Source organism: Panthera pardus, unplaced genomic scaffold (assembly GCF_024362965.1).
Source record: "Panthera pardus isolate Hobbes unplaced genomic scaffold, ASM2436296v1 HiC_scaffold_27, whole genome shotgun sequence".
NCBI lineage: Eukaryota > Metazoa > Chordata > Mammalia > Carnivora > Felidae > Panthera > Panthera pardus.
In genome coordinates, this window is record NW_026526843.1 from 40,595,635 (window position 1) to 40,617,995 (window position 22,361).

Here is a 22,361-nt window from a genome sequence, read left to right on the forward strand (position 1 = left end):
AATTCAAGGAGGAAAGAGCCTTTCCACAACATGGTGCTGGAACAACCCGACATGCAGAGGCAAAATAGGAACCTCAGCCCCAGCCCCCACCATGTGCAAAAATTAATGCAAAATGGATAACAGGCAAACGTAAAACACAAAATTATGAAACATCTAGTGAAAACCATAGCAGTACATTGGGGGGATCTACAAGTAGTCAGATAATTCTTAAACTAAACACAGAAGCACCATAGCATAGAGCAAAAATGGATAAATTGGACCTCATCAAAATCCTATGAATTACATAAAAGACAAGCTATATACTAGGAGAGAATATTTGCAAGCCACATGGCCAACAAAGGACTCGTGTCTAGAATACAAAAAGGACCCTTACAGCTCAACAGTCAAAAACCAAACAATCCAATTAGAAAATGGGCGAAAGACACGAAGAGACATTTCATTGGAGAGGATATACGCATAGTAAACAAGCACATGAAAAGATGTTCAACATCTACATGTACAACAGCTACAGCTGCCAGAACAAAACACTACAAACTGGCTTCAACAACGGAAATTTATTTTCTTACAGTTCTGAAGGCTAGAGGTCTAAGGTCAAAATGTTGGCATGGTTGGTTTCTTTTGAGACCTCCCTCCTTGGCTTGCTGATGGCTGCTCTCTTGCAGGCTCTTTACATGCACACGTGCCTCTGGTGATTCCTTTTCTTCTTATAAGGAGATCAGTCATACTGGATTAGGTTTCCACCCTAACAGCTTCATTTTAACTGAATCACCTCTTTAAAGACCTTATCTCCAAATACAGTTACATTCTGAGGTACTGGGGTTAGGAATTCAACATACAAATTTGGGGCAGGGTGGGGGCACAATTCAGGCCATAATTAATTAACCATCATGGAAATTCAGATTAAAACCACAGTGAGATATCACTACATGCCTATCAGATTGGCTAAGATAAAAAAAATAGTGACCAGACCAAATGCTAGAGAGGATGTTGAGAAGCTGGATCACTTACATATTGCTGGCAGGAATGTAAAATGGTATGGCCACCCTGAGAAAAAAGAATGGCATTTTTTCACAAAACTAAGCATGTACATGCCATACAACCCAGCCATTGGACTCTTGGTGATTTATCCCAGATGAATGAAAATGTATGTTCATACAAAAACTTGTACATGAATGCTCATAGCAGCTTTATTCATACTATCCCCAAACTGGAAATGGTCCAGATGTACCTCAATCGGGTGAATGGTTAAACAAACTGAAACACGTCCATACCATGGACTACTACTCATCAATAAAAGGGAACTAAGTGTGGATATACAGAACAACTTGGCTGAATCTCCGGAGAATTGTGATGTATGAAATAAGCCAATCTCTGGAGGTCACATACTATATGATTCTATTTATATAATGTTTAAAAGGATAAAATTTTAGAAAAGGAGACTAGATAGTGGTCTCTAGGAGCTGAGGTGGGCAGCAGGTATGTGGCTGTGGCTGTAAAAGGGTAGCCTCAGAGTGTCTTGTGATATAGAACTGCTCTGTATCTGGACATGGCAGTGGTCACAAGAATCCTTACAAGGGATAAAATTGCATAAAATGAAATACACACATACACACACACACACACACACACACACACACATGAATACAATTAAAATGAGAAATCTCAAAAAGGTCAGTGTATTGAATCAATATCAATTTCCTGATTGTGATATTGTACCATGTTCATGAAAGATGTCACCATTGGGAAGTGGGTAAAGGTATTATGGGCTCTTTCTATACTGTTGCTTACAACTGCATGTGAATCTAAATTATCTCATAAAAAAATTTAGAAAAAGAAGGTGAACTGAAGACATTTTCAGACAAAAACTGAGAAAAATCTGTCACCAGTAGATTCATACTAAAAGAAATATCAAATACAAATGATCAAGATGGCAGCTTAGACATGTAAGCAGTAATAAAGAACAATAAAAACAGTAAATCTATTGGTAAATATTAAGTAAACATTGTATAAATCAACAATAATAATGGCATGTAAGGTCAACAATATACGGAGCATTAAATTATACAGCAATAGCAAGTAAGTCAGGAAGAGACTTAAGGGGTTTATGCAAGAAGCATGAACTAGAGATAACAAGAATCATTTCACAATGACAATAGATTCAATTCAGCAGAAAAAGATAAAAGTTAAAAATTCTAATGTACACAGTACCCTAGACTCAAAAATTTTAAAGCAAAACTTGATAGGAATAAAAGTTGATACATCCATAGCCATAAGACAATTCTATCATACCTCTTCCTGTAAATGGCAGAGTAAGTAGACAAAAATTGGTAAAGCTGTAGAACTGTGTTGTCCAATACGGTAGCCACTGGCCACACATGATGACTGAGTACTTGAAATGTGGCTAGTTCAAGTTCAGACGTACTCTAAGTGTGAAATACATACTAGATTTCAGAGATACAGTATGAAAAAAAAAAAAAGAATGGGCAGTGAGAAGTGGAGATGCATGAACGGGGATGGGAGGAAAGGGGCAGGCTGCAAGCCCTGTCTTGCAGAGACCCAGAGCCCTCTCATGGCTGCCACTGGCTGGGCTCAGACCCAGAAGCAACAGTGAATCACACCCCCACACCCCACGATCTGAAGACAGCAGTGGCAGCCACTCTGAGCCGGATGGGCCAGCCTCAGGGTCTCCAGGGCCAACTCTGCCAGGCCTCAGAGAAACCCTCAGCAAGCTTCTGAGGATGCTGTCTGGTGTGGCAGGAAAAAAAGAATGCTGGCTACCCAAATACCACAGAGGGCAATTAGGAGCTTCTAGGGCCCAAAAAGGAGGTTCTAGGTGGACGCAACTCAGACACCTCTTCAGGCCATGGAGTGATGCAGACTTACACCTGGGTCAATTGCTATGTCTCAACTGGACAAGACCCATGGATTTTGGGAGAACACAATTCAGCCCATAGCAGCTAGTAAGGACACGGAAAGATGCTCAACATCATTTGACATTAGGAAAATGCAAATTAAAACCACAATGGGTACCACTTCACACCCACTAGAGTGGCCACAATAAAAATGATAGACAAGTGTTGGCAAGCATATGGAAAGTTGGAAACCTCATACATTGCTGGTGGAAATGTAAAATGGAGCAGCTACTTTGGAAAATTATTTGGCAGTTCCTCAAAATGTTACACATAGCGTTACCATATGACCCAACAATTCTACTTCTAGGTACATACTCAAGAGAAATGAAAATGTATGACCATGCAAAATTTGTAGCACGAATGTTCATGGCAACATTACTGATAATAGCCAAAGGGTGGAAATGATCTGAATGCACTTCAGTTGAATAGATATACATATTGTCATATATCCATACAGTGGAATACTGCGCAATAATGAAAAGGAACCAAGTGTCACATGATTCTATTTATATGAAATGGCCAGAAAGGACAAGTTGATAGACAGTAGATTAGTTGTTACTGGGGCTGGCAGTGGGAATGAAGATTAAGAACTCTCTTTTTTGGATGATGAAAATGTTCTAAAACTGGATTGTGATGATGGTTGTAAAACTCTGTAAATTTACTAAAACTCATCAGATTGTGCATTTAAAATGGATGAATTTCCCAGTATGTAAATTGTATCTCAATAAAGCTGTTTTTAAAAAGTATATCAAAACTAAGGATAAAATCCTATAAAATAAAAGAAGGCTACATACTGTATGATTCCATTTGTATGAAACTCTAGAAAAAGCAAAACTAAAACCATAGTGATAGAAAGCAGATCAGGGTTGGTGCAAAGCGCCGGGGGTGGAGGGAAAGGGTTGCTTCAAAGGGGTCTGGGGGAACTCTTTGGGCTAATGGAAATGTTCTTTATCTTGATTGCAGCGGTGATTATAACGAGTGTAAAGTTTCTTCAAACCTCCTCACACTGTTGAAAATCATTAAATTTTACTGTATGTGACTTGCACTTCAATAAAGCTGATTTTAAAAATGTTTTAAATCAATGAAAGATTCTAACAGACTTCACAAAAGAAGATGCAAGAATGGCCCCCGTAAGTGCATTAAATGAGGCTGAACTTCATTAGTCATCAGTGAAATGCAAATTAAAACTACAATATGTAATACTACTACACACCTTCCAGAATGGCCAAAATTAAAAAGACAAAATTTAAGAACGCCAAATGTTGGCAAGAATGTGGAGCAATCAGAGCTCTCATATATTGCTGGTGAGAATGCAAAATGATAGTTAATCTGGAAAACAGTTTGGAAGTTCCTTATGAGGTTATCCTGTCAATCCCATTCCTGGGTATTTATCCTAGAGAAATGAAAATGTTTCCAAAAAGACTTATACCTGGGGTGCCTGGGTGGCTCAGTCGGTTAAGCGCCTGTTGATTTTGGTTCAGATCATGATCCCACTTTTCATGGGATTGAGCCCCATGTCAGCTGTGCTCTAATAGTGAGGAAACTGCTTGGAATTCTTTCTCTCCCCCTCTCTCTGACCCTCCCTGGCATGCACGTGCTCTCAAAAATAAATAAACTTAAAAAACAAAACAGCAAAAAAAGACTTGTACCCAGATGTTCCTAGCTACATTATTCATAAGAGCCAAAAACTGGATACAACAAAAAATGACAATGAACAGGTGAATGGACACACAAACTTCAGAATATTCATGCTAATGGAATACTAAAAAGAATAAACTTCCGATGTAGGCAACAGCATAGATGAATCTTAAAAACGTTATGCTGAGCAAGAAATGGCAGACATAAAAGAGAACTTACTATGTGCCTCAATTTCTATGAAACTCTAGTAAAGATCAATTTAATAAATGACAGAAAGCAGATCAAGGGTTGCCTGGGTATGGGGGTAGGGGATGTTGTCCCAGTTGGGGAACAAGGGGACTTGTAGGGTGGTTAAAATGTTCTATACTTTGAGTGTGGTATGATTGTATAAATTTGTCAAACTCATCAAAATATGCACTTTAAACGAGGGCATTAATTTGTATGTGAATTATACCTCAATAGAGTTTATTTTAAGAAATAATCAGGGATATGCAAATTTAAACCACAATGAGATAACATTATACACTCACCAGAATGGCTAAGATGAAAAAGGGCAGACCATTCCAGCATTGACGAGGATACACAGCTACCAGACTCTTATTTATGATTGATTGGAGTGTTAATTGGTACAGCCACCTGAAACCCATTTGGCATCTATCAAAACTGAACATGTATGTACCCTATCAACCCAGTAGATTCCACTCCTAGACATGTAAAAGATATACCCAAAAGAAATACATAAATATGGGCACCGAAAGAGAAATATAAAAATGCTTGAAACTACATTATTTATAATATTCCAAAACTGGAAACAACCCTAACATCCATTAATGGTAGAATGGATTAAAAAATTACAATATATCCATACAGTGAAATATCACATCATAATAAAAGGAAATGAACTGCTGATATACTATGTGAATGAATCCCACAAACATAATGTTGAGTGAAAGAAGCTGAACACAAAAGAATACATATTGTATGATTGCATTTATATAAATTTTATAGGCAAAACTAATGTGTGGTCTTAGAAGTCAGGATTGTGGTTTTCTCTGGGGAGAAGAGAAGGAAATAATGGATGGTAGGGGGCAGGAGGGTGGATCCTGGGGTACTGGCAATATTCCATATTGTGCCCGGAGGGTTGGTGGCATGGGTATGTTCACTTGGTGATAATTCATCTATTTTTTTAAAAAATGTTTAGGGGCACCTGGGTGGCTTAGTCGGTTAAGCGTCCGACTTCGGCTCAGGTCATGATCTCGCGGTTCGTGAGTTCAAGCCCCGCGTCAGGCTCTGTGCTGATGGCTCAGAGCCTGGAGCCTGTTTCAGATTCTGTGTCTCCCTCTCTCTCTGACCCTCCCCCATTCATGCTCTGTCTCTCTCTGTTTCAAAAATAAACGTTAAAAAATTGAAAAAAAAATGTTTATTATTTATTTTTGAGAGAGACAGAGACAGAGTACGAGCAGGACAGGGGCAGAGGGAGAGGGAAACACAGAATCCAAAGCAGGCTCCAGGCTCTGAGCTGTCAGCACAGAGCCCGAAGCAGGGCTCGAACCCACGAACCGTGAACGGAAGGTGGACACTTAACCAACTGAGCCACCCAGGCAACTTGGTGATAATTCATCTAAATGTATACTTGTTATAATTTAATAAAATAAATTATTTTTAAAAATCCAAAACAGGAGCGCCTGGGTGGCTCAGTCAAGCATCGACTTTGGCTCAGGTCATGATCTCACGGTTGGTGAGTTTGAGCCCTGCATCGGGCTCTGTGCTGACAGCTCAGAGCCTGGAGCCTGCTTCGGATTCTGTGTCTCCCTCTCTCTCTGTTCCTCCCTGATCACGCTCTGTCTCTGTCTCTCTCAAAAATAAATAAACATTAAAAAATATTTAAAAAATCCAAAACACAACAAGGTAAACACAGGAATAAGGATATTTCTCCAACCTGTTTTCCATCTATCCAGTTGCCTTTTCTCAAAGGAAATCACCAAAATGTATATCTTATGTACCTTTTTAGATACACCCCGTGCAGTGCAAAAAATTTTTTCTTTTGAAAAATTTTATCTTAAATTATACTGTAAAATGGACTTTTTCACTTGGTGTTCAGTTCTATGAGTTTTAATGCATGTATAGATTCATGTACCCACTACTACAATCAGATTACAGAATAGTTTCATCCATCCCCCCAAATTCCCTTTATAATCACACCCTCCATGCCACTAACCCCCAGCAGCCACTGATCTATTCCCCATCAATATAGCTTTGTCTTTTCAAGATTTTTTTTTTATTTTATCATGTAAAGATCTAATAAATTTGATGAAAAAGAAAGCATTGGCTAATATTATGTTTTTGTCTACTTAAGTCAGAACAGGATCTTACACTGAGAGCAGAAATGGGTGGTACATAACTTCTGGGCAGGAGGAACTAGTTCTCACTGAAATATATGCCAAAGGAAATTGTGGAGAAATTAAGGAGAACAGGGATAGAAACTTTGTGGATGCCAATTTCAGTCCTGCTGTTTTCTTCTGCTTTTCTTTGTTCTTTACAAATTGGTAACCAGACAAAAGCCAGTATTTAGAATTCATCCACTTTCATATTGTTGATTCAGGTCTTGGTTTAGGACAGGAAAATTACCCCAGGCATCTAAAAATTAGTAGTCTAAACAGGAAGAAGAGAACCACAGCTAACCCCAATTTTCAATTTTAATCATGTGTGGAGATTTCCTCCGGGAGTGGTAAGCAAGGAAGTGAGCAAGTGTCACTAGTTAAAAGGAGATGCTTAGGATACCATTAATCAGTCACCAGAGAATAGGTAACAACTCAATAAATTACTGAAATAACAGGACACAAAAAAGCCAATTCCCTGAGGTGGCGAAGAACAAAATATTTCTCATGTGTTGTATAACGTGACTCGGTCCTTGGCTCTTTCTCCTTTTCTTACTCATTTTGAAAACATGAGAAAATAAGTTACTCTTCATAAAACACAAGATTAACAAATTAGAAGAACATCTGAGTGGCTCAGTTGGCTAAAGCATCTGACTCTTGATTTCTTCTCGGGTCATGATCTCACTCTGCGCCAGGCGTGGAGCTGGCTTAAGATTCTCTCTCCCTCTCCCTCTCTCTTGCTGTCTCTTTCTCAAAAACTAAAAAAAAAATTAGAGCAATAACCATTAATAAAATAAATAAATAATGAAATGAAAAACTACTTTATTCATTGGAATATCAGGGAAGCCTAAAGAAAATGTACATAAGACTGGTGGGCTTCACCATCCATGAGAAATAGCCCAGAGGGAGTGTACTATGGTTCTCAAAATGCTCCATATGGCAGAGAGAGTCATATGTGGAGAGTGAGGACTTGTGGAAGGTTATGAACTTGAGAAATCAGCTTGAAGCGAAAGTGAGGAAAAAGACTGCAGACCAGTGAAAGGGCAGATGGCTATGTGCTCCTTGATATGGCCTTTCTCCCCTATTACTTCACAAATCTTGAGGAAAAAATACATAAATCATCATATGCTTAAGTGTGATTTAATTTCCTTTAGAAGATGGTGAGGGGGGTGGCGTTTGGGGCTAGGTTCTGATTAGAGCCCTCAGAAAGCCTGTGTGCATTTAGAAGCAGAAAACGATTTAGAGAAATGTAAGAAAACAGAGACAAAGTCACAGAAAGAACTCTAAGCTTCCTGTGATCCTGGAATTGGCATTCAAGACAAATATACTAAATTTTTTCTGGGGGCTAGGGTAGATACGGTAGCTTGGTTTTCAGTTCCACTCCACCCGCATCCTAGAGTGTCATCCTGTAAATGCAGATGATGGAAAGTACACATGGAAACACACTTCCCAGACTTCCTTGCAGCTGAAGTTCTGAATATGATTTAGGTTCAGCTAACCACATGCATGGGCATGAGATTTAGAAGGCAGAATATGGCTTTTGCTTTATTTCTGCTGCCTGTACTGAGAAGCACAGTGGTTGAGTTGTTTATTCTTCATTAGGGTTAACAGAGGTCCCCAGTCTAGTTATTAACTACATGAGAGTCAAGAGGCAATGATGGGGCACCCATTTTGCTGGTGCTGCTTGTATTGCATGTGGTATGTTTCTGGAACTAATAGCAATAATAATGGCTTCCTGACTGTGACAATAGTGACATGGTTCTGGAGCCATAGGTTTCCTGACCTTATGGAGAGACAGCAACTCTTTGCTGGCTTGGCTTTGTGATGTGGCTTTGAGAGTCATTCTTGAAGGCTTAGCTTAGCATCTGTTTCTACAGCTCTCCTAAATGATTCTCTAAGCCATTTTATACCCTGTAATAAATTGCTTTCTCCTTAAACTAGCCAGAGGGGCTTCTGTTCTCTGAAACTGAATCCTGACCAATAAAGAATGTAGTACCAGGAGAGCTTAAAGGCAATAGCATTTCAAGAAAGTGGGAAACTCAAGAGTTATTAGATAGCCTGATTGCATTTGAAAGCAGTGATGATACTGTTAGTATTAGATGGGATGTTGGTAGTCTATGGAGCATAATGGTGAACCAATCAAATTATCACAAATGGGCATCTACAATGAAGTGTCTTGATGGACCAGGTAGCTGCTACTACAGATTATTTTGGCATTAATGATAAACCCAAAAACTGTGGAGTGGGATTTCTAGAGGTTTAAGAAATGAAATGGCAATCTCAGGATTTAAATTCTAAGCTCAAAGAACAGAGGACTATGAGTTTCTGTTCTCTATGTCAATCTCCTGTTTGTTGACATAGAACTGACATAGCTGAAAATTAAAGTCTGATCCTTTGGGTTGTTAGATTACAACATATGCTGAACTCACAGTCTTGTCAGGTCACTTTTATGAAAGTTAAGGGTATTTATTTGATCACAGGGAGACCCCTAGAATAGAAATGAGGATATTTGAGTGAGTTCAGATGACTCTAAGTACTTCACCAATGAGCCTTACTTGCCAGTGGAAGTATGCTATTTGATGAGGCTGGTTCTGCCTTGTTTGAACATCCCGAAGCTTCTTGCAAGGGGATGTCAATTTTCATCAGGTACCACCCCTACCATCTCTCATTGCTTCAAGACCTATAACTAGAGTTAAGTCACAGAAGGCTCCAAGGGTACAAATACAAGTCTGAACAGGGAGGAAATAATTGCAAACTTTTGCTAATTCATTATGGCAGAAATCTGCAGAATATGTGTAGGAATGTATTTTGAGGAAACTATACCTTGGAAGAAGGGATGTAATTTTACATTGGGCCAAATAGATCAACACCTGAATACTTACCATAGATTCTGGATTCAAGTACTAGCTTGCCCAGTTGGAAGTGGCTCTTTTTTTGCTCTGTTAACTGAAGCCAAGGCTGAAAATTAGCCTATATTAAATGAAGTTGATATGCCTTGGTCCTTGGTATAATATAGAGGAAATACTCCAAAAACTTAAGAAAATAGAAACACTGGACTACATTTATGATATATGACCCACTAACCTACTCCTAACCATGTCCCCCAACAGGACCCAGGGGATGTTCTCTTCCCCCAAGGCAGTGAAAAATATATTGATGAGAGGAGCCTTGTTGTTTTTGACACATGCTACAGCGGTAGTCTTCAGCAAGCCAGGGATAAAGGTGGGAGACACGACCAGTGAAAGGACTTTGCTAATTTCAATGAGAATAATGGGATTCTAGAATGGCAAAGACCAAGCAGCAACACTTAATGACAAGAGATGGGGTGAGCATGGCTAACGTGATAGAAATATGGCTAGAGATGTAATCTGAATGTTTTGACCTGCAGAGAAGTTTGGTAGTGGCTAATTGTTCTTCAGTTTCCTTTTGGAAATAAATGAGCAGCCTACTAACTTTTACTTGATCTGTATAGCCAAAATATATGTCTGGAGAACAGAGATCTACTTTAAGTCATTGTGATGGAGATTCATGGCCTTCACTCAGTTTGCAAGCCTGAGTCAGTTCACATACCCAGACCCTTGAAGGGTAAGCGAGGTACACTTGAGGAAGGACACTGAAATACCATAAGCATGTAGTAAATGTTCTTTCTGGCCTTCCTTTTTCTTTCTAGCCAGAGGGGCCTGTGGCCATTTATCAGGGTAACCATGACTGGGCAACTGGAAATACCCATACTTTTCAAAGATTGGACACTGATGCTGAATTCACACTTATCCAGGGCCACTGAGAATATAATGTCATCCACTAGTCAGAGTCAGGGCTTACGGAGTCAAGAGACGGAATTTTATACTGAATCCATCCACAATGGGTCCAGTGGATCTGCAAACAATCCCACGATTATTTCTTAATGAATGTATATTTACAATAGCCATACTCAGCAACTGACAGATCTACCACATTTGCTCCCTGACCAGTGTAGTAAGGGCTATTTATGGTAGGAAGGGCCAAGTAGGGTTTGCTTTATCTGTCAATACTGTATCCCTGGGGAAATCAGAGATGAATGTTGGAGAGGGATTTGTAGGACATCCTCATTTAACTTGCCTGTTTGCCTTGTGCAGAGGGTATATGGATCTTGGAGAATGATAGTTGATTATCAAAATTTAATCATTAATCCCAAACAGGATTAAAAAAATCTTTTTATAGTTTATTTATCCTGAGAGAGACAGAGATAGCATGAGTGGGGGAGGGGCAGAGAGCAATGGAGACAGAGAATCCTAAGCAGGTTGTGCTATCAGTGCAGAGCCCAATGTGGGGCTTGAACTCACAAAACCCCAAGATCATAACCTGAGCCAAAACCAAGAGTCAGCCACTTAAACTGACTGAGCCACCTGGGTGCCCCCCAAACAGAATTTTTAAAAAAGCTAGATAAATCATCTGCAGTATACTGTGAGAGGATTTTAAGCTGAGGAATGTAGCTATGGGGATAATTTGCTTGTGTTGCTTTGAGGGATCCAGTGCTACAGAGCTCCCAGTGTCACATGTATCAATCTTACTTTAAATAGCCAAAGAAATGGATTATGGTTGGTAAAAGCAGAAAAAAAAAAAAAGACTTATTGAACTGTTAAGCTCATGGATCCACTATGAAGCTCCCCCCACCCAAAAGGGAGACTAAAGTCTGGGCATCCAAAAGCACTTTAAGTCCCACCTCAGAACCAGAGTGTTAATGTGAAGATGCCGCTACTGCCACCAGAATGTATTCTCCACTTTCCATCCTGCTCTGAGATAAAGAAACTCCAGGCAGATGCACCTCATTAATCAATCCTTGGTCATGTGGCTACATGAGGTAGGGATTCTGGGAAAGTAAACATCTGGTCTTTTTTACATGGTGGGCAGAAAACAAGTGGTTGTTGGGTGGAGCGTGGATGTGACTATAAACAACATGAGGGAGTTTTGGGGGACAATGGAACTGTTCTGTATTCTAATTGTGGTGATGGTTACAGGAATATATACCTGTGTTAAAATTCATAGGTGTGTACAGCAAAAATAAGTTAATTTATTGTATGATAATTAAAAAAAAACCACACAACTATGGCCTCATGACTAGTTGCAGAAATGAGGACTACATCAGTTATCCTTAGTTTCTCCCTTTTCCTTTAAGGTACACAATTATATATAACAATCAGTTTATTTCCCTACTTTTCCTCTACTGTTTTATATAAGGTGAGTTAAGTGGTAATTAACTTTTTAGTTCACATGTTACAGGATATCAAGATGTGATCGGGATTGAATTAGGACAAGTGGATATCACTCATCTATGGATCCAAATGACCAATAGAAACTCGAAACTTCCCTTAGGAGACAGAATTAATGTATTTTTGTTTGAGGATTTATGTTATGACAGGCAGCAGCCTGCCATTGATGCTATTAGCTGTTATGTATGAGTATGTGAAGAAGGGTACGATGCATGGTAAAAGAGGTAGATAACACAGGTGCTTGTAGTGGACAGACTCTATGGTGCACTCCCTATGATCCCTGCTTCCTGGTATACATGCCACTGTGTAATCTTCTCCCCTTGAGAGTGGGTAGGACCTGTGACTTCTCTTTAACCAACAGAATATGGCAAAAGGGATGAGATTATCACCACTGTGAGATTACATTATAGAAGATACTCTCATTATAGAGACACTCTTTACTAGACTGATTAAGTGGCCATTTTGGGGAAGCCCACAAGGCAAGGAACTTTGGGCAGCCTGAAGAAGTTGAGGCAGCTGCTAGGTACTGAGTGAAGCCTCTAGTTGCTGAGGACAGCCTCTAGCTGACTACCAGCAAGAAGCTGGGGCTTCCAGACCTATAATCATAAGGAAATAAATTTTGCCAAAAGCCTAAGTGAGCACAGAAGTCAATTCTTCCCCAGTTGAGCTTCTACATGAGAACCAGCTTGGCTGACTCCTTGGTTGTAGCCTTGTGAGAGCCTAAACCCAGCACGTAGCTAAGCTGAGCCCAGAGATCTAACCCACTACAATGGTGAGAATAAATGTGTGTTGTGGTAATTTGTTACACAGCAATAGAAAACAAATACGGTGCTCAATGTCCATTCTAGCCTCTCAATGTGTCTTCTTGTATTGCAGAGGCGAAAAAGCTAAAAGGGTATTTTCCAGATTCCCTTGCCACTAGGATTCTGGATACATTATAGGCCAATCACATGCATACTCGTGAGACTTGAATAGCTGAGGGGAGGTAAAGGCTATGCTTGCTTCTGCCATTTCTGCTGGTAAACATGGTTGTGAAGATGTTTTCTTGCTCTATTGTAATTTAGTCACTAGTTTGTGGGTGGTGAGAAGTGGGATGGTCGGCATCTCTGTTGCTGTGTAAATCATAGCAGGTGGGGCATGGATCTGTAAGTAGCAGCTGTAATGTTGGCTTTTCATCATGGTAGCAGGAAATAGTTTCCTAATTGTAGAAGAATTAGCAACTCCCTTGGTGGCCTGGTTCTGTGGTATAGTTTTGGAAGTTGTTCTTGAAAGCTCAATTTAGATCAGTCCTCTTGATAATTCTGTAAGCCACTTAATGTCTGGTAATAAATCTTTTCCTGCCTTAACTAAACTAATTAGAGTGAATTCTGTTCTCTGCAACCTAACCTTAACTAATAAAGGATAGAAGTCCTCAAGTGATAACTAAGTATAAACAAAAATACATAATAAATAACAGTAATATCTTTAAGCAAACAATTTTTCATGTTTACTGTAATAATTTGTAATATTTATTTTTATAAAGTAAAGCCACCTCATAACATTTAATTTAATGCATAAGGTATAATGCAGCGGTTCAGTTTAACACAACTACATAAGATTTTTAATATTAAGAACTCATTTTCTTAACAAGGTAGCAGCTATAAAACTATGTATTCATCTTATTTCTCCTGCAGACTCAGAAAATAAATGTTTGCCTTTTTAACTTGCATTTATAATCATTTTACAATTCAAAAATCTAAGTATTCGATTTTAATTAATATAGGCTAAAATACAATACCTAGTAATCTTTAATATTCTGACTTTTTAAAATCATATCAAATATTAATAACATATGCTCTTAGAAAGTATCTTTTTTGTAAATATAACTGACAAAATATTCAACAAAGTATGTGCAACAGTGCCTTTGTATATAAGCATAGAGCCTTATGTCTTTCTAGAGTCTATGTAGTATAATTTAACAATCATTGCAAAATAGCAGAGGTAAGACAGTTTATGTATAAACTATTAACCAAAGTCTAAAATTTGAACACATTTCAGCAAATCATTTCTGAGAAAAGGCATAGATGCTTATTTACCAATTCTGTCTTTAGGTGATAATGTTCTAGAAAAGGTTAACCAAATCATTTTAAAGATAACACTAGTAAGTGTTTGGCCAAGCCCAATTTATGAAATTTTCAAAGGGTCAACTTAAAATTCTTGAATCTCTTTGAAAATAACATATTTTGTGGTGATGAAACCCTTTGTGTTAGGCCTTGTTCACAGTGGACTCTTGTCAAAGGCTGACTTATACCAATTCCTTTCCAGAAAGGGAGAATGTCTTGGGTTACTCTAAAGAATTTCTGCTCTTTTATTGTTTCACATCTGAAAAGTCAAAGGGCTTAAAACCAAAGCCTTTTGTGAAGAAAGAAGCTCCACTGGATAACTTCTCCCCATAATTTCCTAAGTCGATTAATAAATTGCTCTTGTCAAAAACAGCACAGAAGATTAAACAGGTATGGTTTGCTTGTCTTTTTTTCTTTAAAATGCTAACAAAGCCCATTATCTCTAAATGGACTTTCACTGTAATGACTGAAATATAAGCAGCATAAAATACTGAAATTACACATCTATATCAGATAGATGGTCAAAACTTTTTAAACAGACACCAGCCAATTACCTTAACTATCATTAAACATAAGTACTTTATGAACTTGCCAGACTAAAACAGTAATTCAGTCTATCTTATGTAGCTTAAAACATGACTGGTGAAAATTCAAAATTTACAGCTAGAACCAAAGCAGTCACAGCTACTCTGAGGCAAATGCCACAAACAGCAGTATTTCAAGTAATTGCTCAGTCTAATGAGACACCTATATACTTAACTGAATTGTTTCTTAACCCTTCTGAAGAGACTGGCTTTATCTGGCTTAAAATTAAATCCAATATTGTTTCTCCTTATATGTGCCCAGAATTTTGGACTTGTTCTTGACTTGTTTTTATCAGTCAGCAGCTGCTGAACTGCTCAGGTAGGAAGAATGTAGAAATTACTAAAAAAACACATTTATTATTAGAAAAATGAATGAGATTAACTTCAAAAAGTTAATATTATTTCAGTTTGATAACTTGAAAATGAGGTCCTCATATGGTAATCACTTAGATAATTAAGGCTATAGATCTAAGAGCCTGGATTTCTAAAGCATCATAATAGGAACTGAGGCAATCTGGAAAGTAGGGTTTATCAGATGACATGGCAGCATCACTAACACTCAAACATAACATTACATTTTCAAAATCATCACTAATCCATATGTAAACAGCAGCACAAACTAGTAATTTTCTTACTAAAAGTGATATGGTAGTGCCCTCTGGTGGTAACATTAGCATATTCCCCTGATACTACATATCATATGAACTATAAAAAGTTCGTTTGTAATGGAGAATATCAAAAATTAGAGATTACCACAAAGAAATGAATCATTGTGCTTCCACATATCCTTTTTTTAAACCTTAAAACACATCGGTAACAAGATAAATCCCTGATCCCTATTCCCAAGAATTAAGCTGAAAGCTACGGAAATCTTAGTAAACTTGTCTATGACAGGCAATTCCTGTTAAAAGAGATTTACATCTTGGTTCTGAAACTTAACTGAGAGGTTTTTGCATTTTCAAGTTTCACTTTTACATCTATGGGTTTCTCAAAAAACCTCACCAAAGCTGGTTCATTCAACAGAGACGCAAGAATCTGTTCAAATGCAAATGACCACTGAGGTTCTTCCCTCAGAGAGGAGGGATCTTTCTTCAAGTGGCTCTCTGTTTTCCCCTCACTGGGTCCTCCAGAAGCACAGACTGTACCAGAGAATTCTTTGGCTGATGCTGTAGGGCTATGTAGTTTCCTTCCAACTTCTTCCATCCTGAGCAAAAGGCTAGTTACAACAGCAATGGCTTGATATAATGACTCTTCTTCAGGGTCCCCATGAAATAAGTTATACAGAGTCTTTGAAAACTGAATGAATTGTGACTGAAAGACACAAGTTAGAAATATCACATTTGATATTACATTTAGCAAAAAGAAAGAGAACTTAGAAGTAAACAGTCTCTTTTTTGGAATTTGTACTATCTAACCTTCACCACAGAAGTTACAAAAACTAATGATTAATCTCCAAAAAAATGTTGGTTCTAGAAAGATGGGTATGAACCATGCAAGAAAATTCCATTTAAGTTTACTCATTTGTTGCCTAGTAGCAGTATGTTGTATATGTATATTATATATATAATTCCTGGGCAACTTACCTACCAGCATTCCCTCAATGTTAGGTGGTTCTTAAATAGGCAAATTCCCCTATTTCCCCACATGCGAATCGTTCATTCATTGACCAATCTTTTTAAAAAATTTTATTTATTTTGGGGAGCCTGGGTGGCTCAGTCGGTTGGGTGTCCGACTTTGGCTCAGGTCATGATCTCACCATCAGTGAGTTTGAGCCCCACATTGGGCTCTGTGCTGACAGCTCGGAGCCTGGAGCCTGCTTCAAATTCTGTGTCTCCCTCTCTCTCTCTGCCCCTTCCCTGCTCGTGCTCTGTCTCTCTCAAAAATAAAATTAAAACATAAAAAAAAAAAATTAATGTTATTTATTTATTTTTGAGTGAGACAGTGAGCAGAGAGGGCAGAGAGGGAGAATCCCAAGCAGGCTCCATGTTGTCATCACAGAGCTCAAGGAAGGGTTTGAACCCATGAACTGTGAGACCATGACTTGAGCTGAAACCAAGAGTGGAATGTTTAACCGACTGAGCCACCCAGGTGCCCCAACCAATCTTTTTTTTAAGTTTATTTATTTATTTTGAGGGAGAGAGAGAGTGCACGCAACAGCATGAGCACAAGTGGGGGAGGGACAGAGGAAGAGAAAGAATCCCAAGCAGGCTTCATGCTCATTGTGCACAAAGCTATACACAGGGCTCAATCTCACAACCCTGAGATCATGACATGAGCCGCCGAAATCAAGAGTGGGATGTCTGACTGAGCCACCCAGGCACCCCTCATTAACCAATCTTAACGAAAGGCTTAAGGATGAGTTTTCCTTGATCTCTCCAAAGGGCTAGAGTGGGCAGCTCAAGTAGGACAACAAATTATGGAAAAATGTTTTGGAAACTAGTAGTACAAGGTAGTGCTACAGAGCCCATTTAGACATGTTTCTCTTTATGTATTATTATTATTCTTTTTTAATATTTATTTTTTGAGAGAGAGAGAGAGAGAGAGAAAAGAGAGAAAAGAGACAGATTGCAAGTTGGGGAGGGACAGAGAGAAAGGGAGAATTCAAAGCAGGCTCCAGGCTCTGAGCTGTCAGCCCAAAGTCCGACATGGGGCTTGAACCCATGAACCGTGAGATCATGACCTGAGCCGAAGTCAGGTGCTTAACTGACTGAGCCACCCAGGTGCCCCAGACATGTTTCTCTTTAAATGCTGAGGTGGGACCCAAGTAGAGAAATAAACTGGTTTGTTTGCTAGTTGCCCCTAGATAATCCATAGACGTTGCTAATAGATATTTGAGAATTAAAAAGAAAAACTGATTCTAACACGAGTTCCATCCTACTAGAAAAGTCTATCTGTAAATAAAAAAGCAAATACAAAGGATATACTTAATAAAAATAAACAGTACCAAACTTTTAAGTTTTATTTTTCTTCCTTAGTTTGTAGTACTATTTATAAAAATTTTAGAATAAATACCATACTGATTCATTAAAAAAAAATATACTTATTCAGCTACCAAATTACCTAGTCCATGAGGAATACTGTTATTTGACAGTTCTTATTTTGGTAAAATTCTGGGGATCTTCAGTATATAAACCAACAGATTGTAATTTAAAAAACATAAGAACATAAACTGAATGACCAGTATTTAAGATAGACATGGATTTAGAACTGTGTCAAGTAGTAGTAGTATTGTTTGAGCAGGTTCAAATATAAGATGATAAGACACCAGTGTGTGACCTATTTTATTAACTTCTTATCCCTAGTACCTAGCATTGGGTGTGTCATCTAGTAGGCACTACAAAAATGTTTACTGAATAAATGAACACTTCTAATAAAGCTGGAAATAGGAAACACTGAAATATACGTTTATACATACATCTTTTCTATAGTCACAAATGTTGTCATAGCAAAGGAACTATCCTGAAACTAAATACATTTAAATGCTTAACGTAGAAAATCATTTTGTGGCGCCTGGGTGGCTCAGTCAGTTAAGCATCTGACTCCTGATTTAGGCTCAGGTCATGATCTCAGTTTGTGAGGTGAGCCCCATGTAAGGCTCTGCACTGTCAGCTGTCAGCACAGAGCCTACTTGGGATTCTCTCTCTGCCCCTCTCCCACTTGCATGTGTCTTCTCTCTCTCTCAAAATAAAAACATAAACATTAAAAAAATAAAGTATAAAATCATTTAAAACTTTGCTCCTACTCTTCTGTGCTCATCTGAAACTTAGAGATGATACACAAATTATTTAACTATTTTTGTAATAGCATGTTAGCAATTTTTAAAGTTGGATACACCCACATTCATAAAAAAACAAACAAGAACCTAGCATTTTTTTTCTTTGAAAATACTATACCTGATTCATTCTTGGTAAATCCTTAATGCTTTCTTCTTTTTTAGAAAGCTCATCTTGCCATTGACTTAGGTATGCCTGAATATCAACTTTTCCTTTGCCTGAAAGAGTGGAATAAAACCATTTCATAATGAACAGCCCACTGTATTTCCCCAAATCTCAGAAGGAATAACTATGATTGGAAGATATTTCTTTTTTTTTTTTTTTTTTTTAGGGATCCTCAGTAAACTTTGTTAGTGGCACTGTAAATCAATTACAATCAGAAACCAAATTAAACAAACCTACTAAACGAATAAATTCTCAACCATGGTTAACTGCTTGTAACATATCTGGCAACTATCTGTTTAAAAAGTCAAAAGTATCAGTTCCCCTTGCAAATTAATTAACAAAAATATAACTGTTTTCAATTTCCATAATACTTGAAAGTACAAATATAAATTAAATATGGTTCCAAAGACTACATACGACAAAACAGTCTATAAAACAAAGCTAATTGTAAAAGAATTGTTCAATTTACTTTGTAGCATTTATTTCGTTATATAAAAGTATTTAAAACAGTATATGTTTTCTATATCATACATGGAAGTTCACATCCAGATGTCTTTTCTGTTAAATCCTTAGTCTTTTTCCATTGTCAAAATCTTCATTTTCACTCTTGGCTACATTTCTCTTCCTTGGCAATTCTTTTTGTTACGCCACTGAAATATTTCTCACGGAAGGAATTATGACCTTGGTATGGGAGAAAGTGATTACTTAACAGATGTGAATACTGGTCCCGGTTCTCAAATGTCTTCACCTTTTCCATGGTTATCAAGCGCCTTGATGTGTGACTGGAAAGCTTCTGCTCACAGTTGCTAATGAGTTGCAGGCAAGGGTGCCAGGGTACCATCTCCTCAGTGTATTCTGGTGTGTATACTGGTAACCAATAGACTAGTCTTCCACCTAATACAAGGGTCTCCGCTGCAAAGTTTAACAGGTCAAAAAACATGTCACTCAGATGATAACTCAGGGAAACAGGAACATGGCTTTCTGGACATTTTTCAATCCCCTTTGGTATTTCCTTCTGAGAACCTGTTCTTCTTGTAGATTCTCTGATACCATATGGGGGATCAGTGATGATTGCATCAAAATATGTGCCCTTCCTCCAGGAAGGTTTAGATGCATCTGAAACCAGGACATCAAGGTAATACTTCTCTAAACCATACTGCCGAAGATTTGCCCTAATGTTTTCATCTGGTCCTCTCCATTTCTGGTTTTTCCTACTAGCCTTTCCTAGGCCATGAACTGTATTGTAGTCTATGTCTGTCCCACATACATATGCACCAAAATGAGCAGATGCTATCAGAAGGCCACCTGTTCCAACAAACGGATCAAAGACAATATCATTTTCTTTCATTTTTCCATGGTTGGCCATAATAAATGATAAACCAGCATCCATGCTTGTATTTCCAATAAAGTGTCTCTTTTTAACACTGTATGACTCAATAAGCTCTCTCTGTCCATCTGCAATCCATCTACCAAAATAAATATTATGTGGATTCTCAGGGATGCAGTTTGGATCCAAGCCATAATCCTCCAATATAGAGAATATATGCTGTGGCTTCTTTAAATTCACTTTTCCTTCAAATGGCAGAAATTCAAGTGCATCTATTCGTTTGACTTTTTCTTCTTGTGACAATGTTTTATTAAATGTGTGAATCTTTATTTTATATGTAGAATCTGAATGTAGGAATGGAACCATCTTCTCCGCAGGGTAGTTTTTAAGAGAACTATACAGCTCCTCCGGAGATTTTCCATGACCCCATAGTTCAAATATGGACTTGGCACACACTGTCCGTTTCATTAAGTTTCTGGCAATATCTTCAGAGGGAATGCTAAGAATCCAAAAAGGAGACTTTCCATAAGTTTCCTGATTACTGGTGAACTGACCTCCAAAAAGTGAAAGCAAAGACTTTATTTCCGGCAGGCGGAACTCCAGGTGCTCTTGAGCCATGAGCAGCAGATATCTATTCAGGGAGCACGACAGCGCCATTGCAGCCGTCCCAGGTGCGCCTCGATTGGAAGATATTTCATTGAGATATAAGATTTCACCTTTTAATAACCCAGGAAATTATCTGAATTTACCTTTTATTTCATCCACTGGCTTTCAGAATATGTATTCCATTTCTATTAAACTAAAACTTTTACTTTGGGAAGGCTGGGGACTAGGGAAGATGTGAAGAGAGACGAAGAAGGATGCATTTTAGATTAAACAGTATACCTTGGCTTGACAATGTAAATTTCATGTAGATGTTCTGATGCATACTATTAAGTTTAAAATAGCTTCTATATGATGTTCTTAATATGCAGATTCTGAAGTGTTCTATGGTGGCTTTTCTTTAAAAAATTCAAAACACTACTTATCCATTCATTCCTTTGAAGAGTTTAATCACAATAATTAATGTGACTATTAATAACTTAAGATTCATTGGAAAACTAGGTAGATATACAGAACCTTAGGGAAGGTGTCATAATTTAAATAGATCTTTGGCAATTCATTATTTTTTAACTAAATGTTACTCAAAACCATAAAAAGAATGATGGATTTTTTTGAATGCATTTGACAGCCTTGATCAAAATGTTAAATGTGCATATTAGACATAGTATTCTCATACTTCTATGAATTTATCCTATCCTAAAGAAATATGTATAAAAGTATCCTATAATGTAAGTATAAAATGTCTGTTGCAACAGTTTGCAATACAAATAATTGGAAACAACCTAAATGTCCATCAATATTGGGCTAGTTATTGAATTATGGCATGATCAAATCAAACAATGGAATACTCTATACCCATTAAAAAAGAATAAGACATGGGGCGCCTGGGTGGCGCAGTCGGTTAAGCGCCCGACTTCAGCCAGGTCACGATCTCGCGGTCCGTGAGTTCGAGCCCCGCGTCAGGCTCTGGGCTGCTGGCTCGGAGCCTGGAGCCTGTTTCCGATTCTGTGTCTCCCTCTCTCTCTGCCCCTCCCCCGTTCATGCTCTGTCTCTCTCTGTCCCAAAAATAAATAAAAAACGTTGAAAAAAAAAATAAAAAAAAAAAAAAAGAATAAGACAGATCCAAATGTACTAACATGAAAAGATGTCCATGATACATCACAAAATAGAAAAAGCAAATTGTAGAACAGTATTTATGGAATGTTTCTTTTTTTAATAAAAGAGAGAGGTCTATATGTCTTTGTGTATACATAGAAACAAGTCTGGAAAGGATACAGAACAAAATGTTTTCACATTTAATTCAGGGTAGAGTTCAGTGGGAATATAAAGACTTCTGTTTAAATTTCTTTTAGAAGAATTATCTATTACTCTTGTAATTAAAATTAAATATTTTCGGGGCGCCTGGGTGGCTCTGTCAGTTAAGCGTCTGACTTCAGCTCAGGTCATGATCTCACAGTCCATGAGTTCGAGCCCTGCGTCGGGCTCTGTGCTGACAGCTCAGAGCCTGGAGCTTGTTTCAGATTCTGTGTCTCCCTCTCTCTCTGCCCCTCCCCTGTTCATGCTCTGTCTCTGTCTTAAAAATAAATAAACGTTAGGGCGCCTGGGTGGCGCAGTCGGTTAAGCGTCCGAC

The 22,361-nt window shown here is 38.1% G+C and overlaps 2 protein-coding genes across 3 annotated transcripts in view; both read right to left on the reverse strand.

Annotated features, from left to right (window-relative positions):
* Positions 1–13,662: 13,662 nt before the first annotated feature.
* Positions 13,663–22,361, reverse strand: part of TBC1D8B (TBC1 domain family member 8B) — a 58,610-nt gene continuing 49,911 nt past the window's right edge. For both annotated transcript variants that reach the window (XM_019435689.2, XM_019435688.2), the window contains 2 exons: positions 18,757–18,854; positions 13,663–16,174 (listed from right to left, as the gene is read on the reverse strand). In XM_019435689.2, coding sequence (XP_019291234.2) covers positions 15,779–16,174; positions 18,757–18,854 — 494 coding nt within the window. In that variant the 3' untranslated portion in view covers positions 13,663–15,778. The remainder of the gene's footprint in view (positions 16,175–18,756; positions 18,855–22,361) is intronic.
* Positions 19,256–20,801, reverse strand: LOC109258680 (tRNA (guanine(10)-N2)-methyltransferase homolog). Its single transcript, XM_053891304.1, has one exon. It carries the CDS (start codon positions 20,783–20,785, stop codon positions 19,403–19,405), a length of 1,383 nt encoding a protein of 460 aa, XP_053747279.1. The 5' UTR covers positions 20,786–20,801; the 3' UTR covers positions 19,256–19,402.

What these genes read in the sequence shown, in the direction of transcription:
- LOC109258680 (XM_053891304.1), bottom strand. Translation starts at nt 20,785, where the DNA reads ATGGCGCTGTCGTGCTCCCTGAATAGATATCTGCTGCTCATGGCTCAA.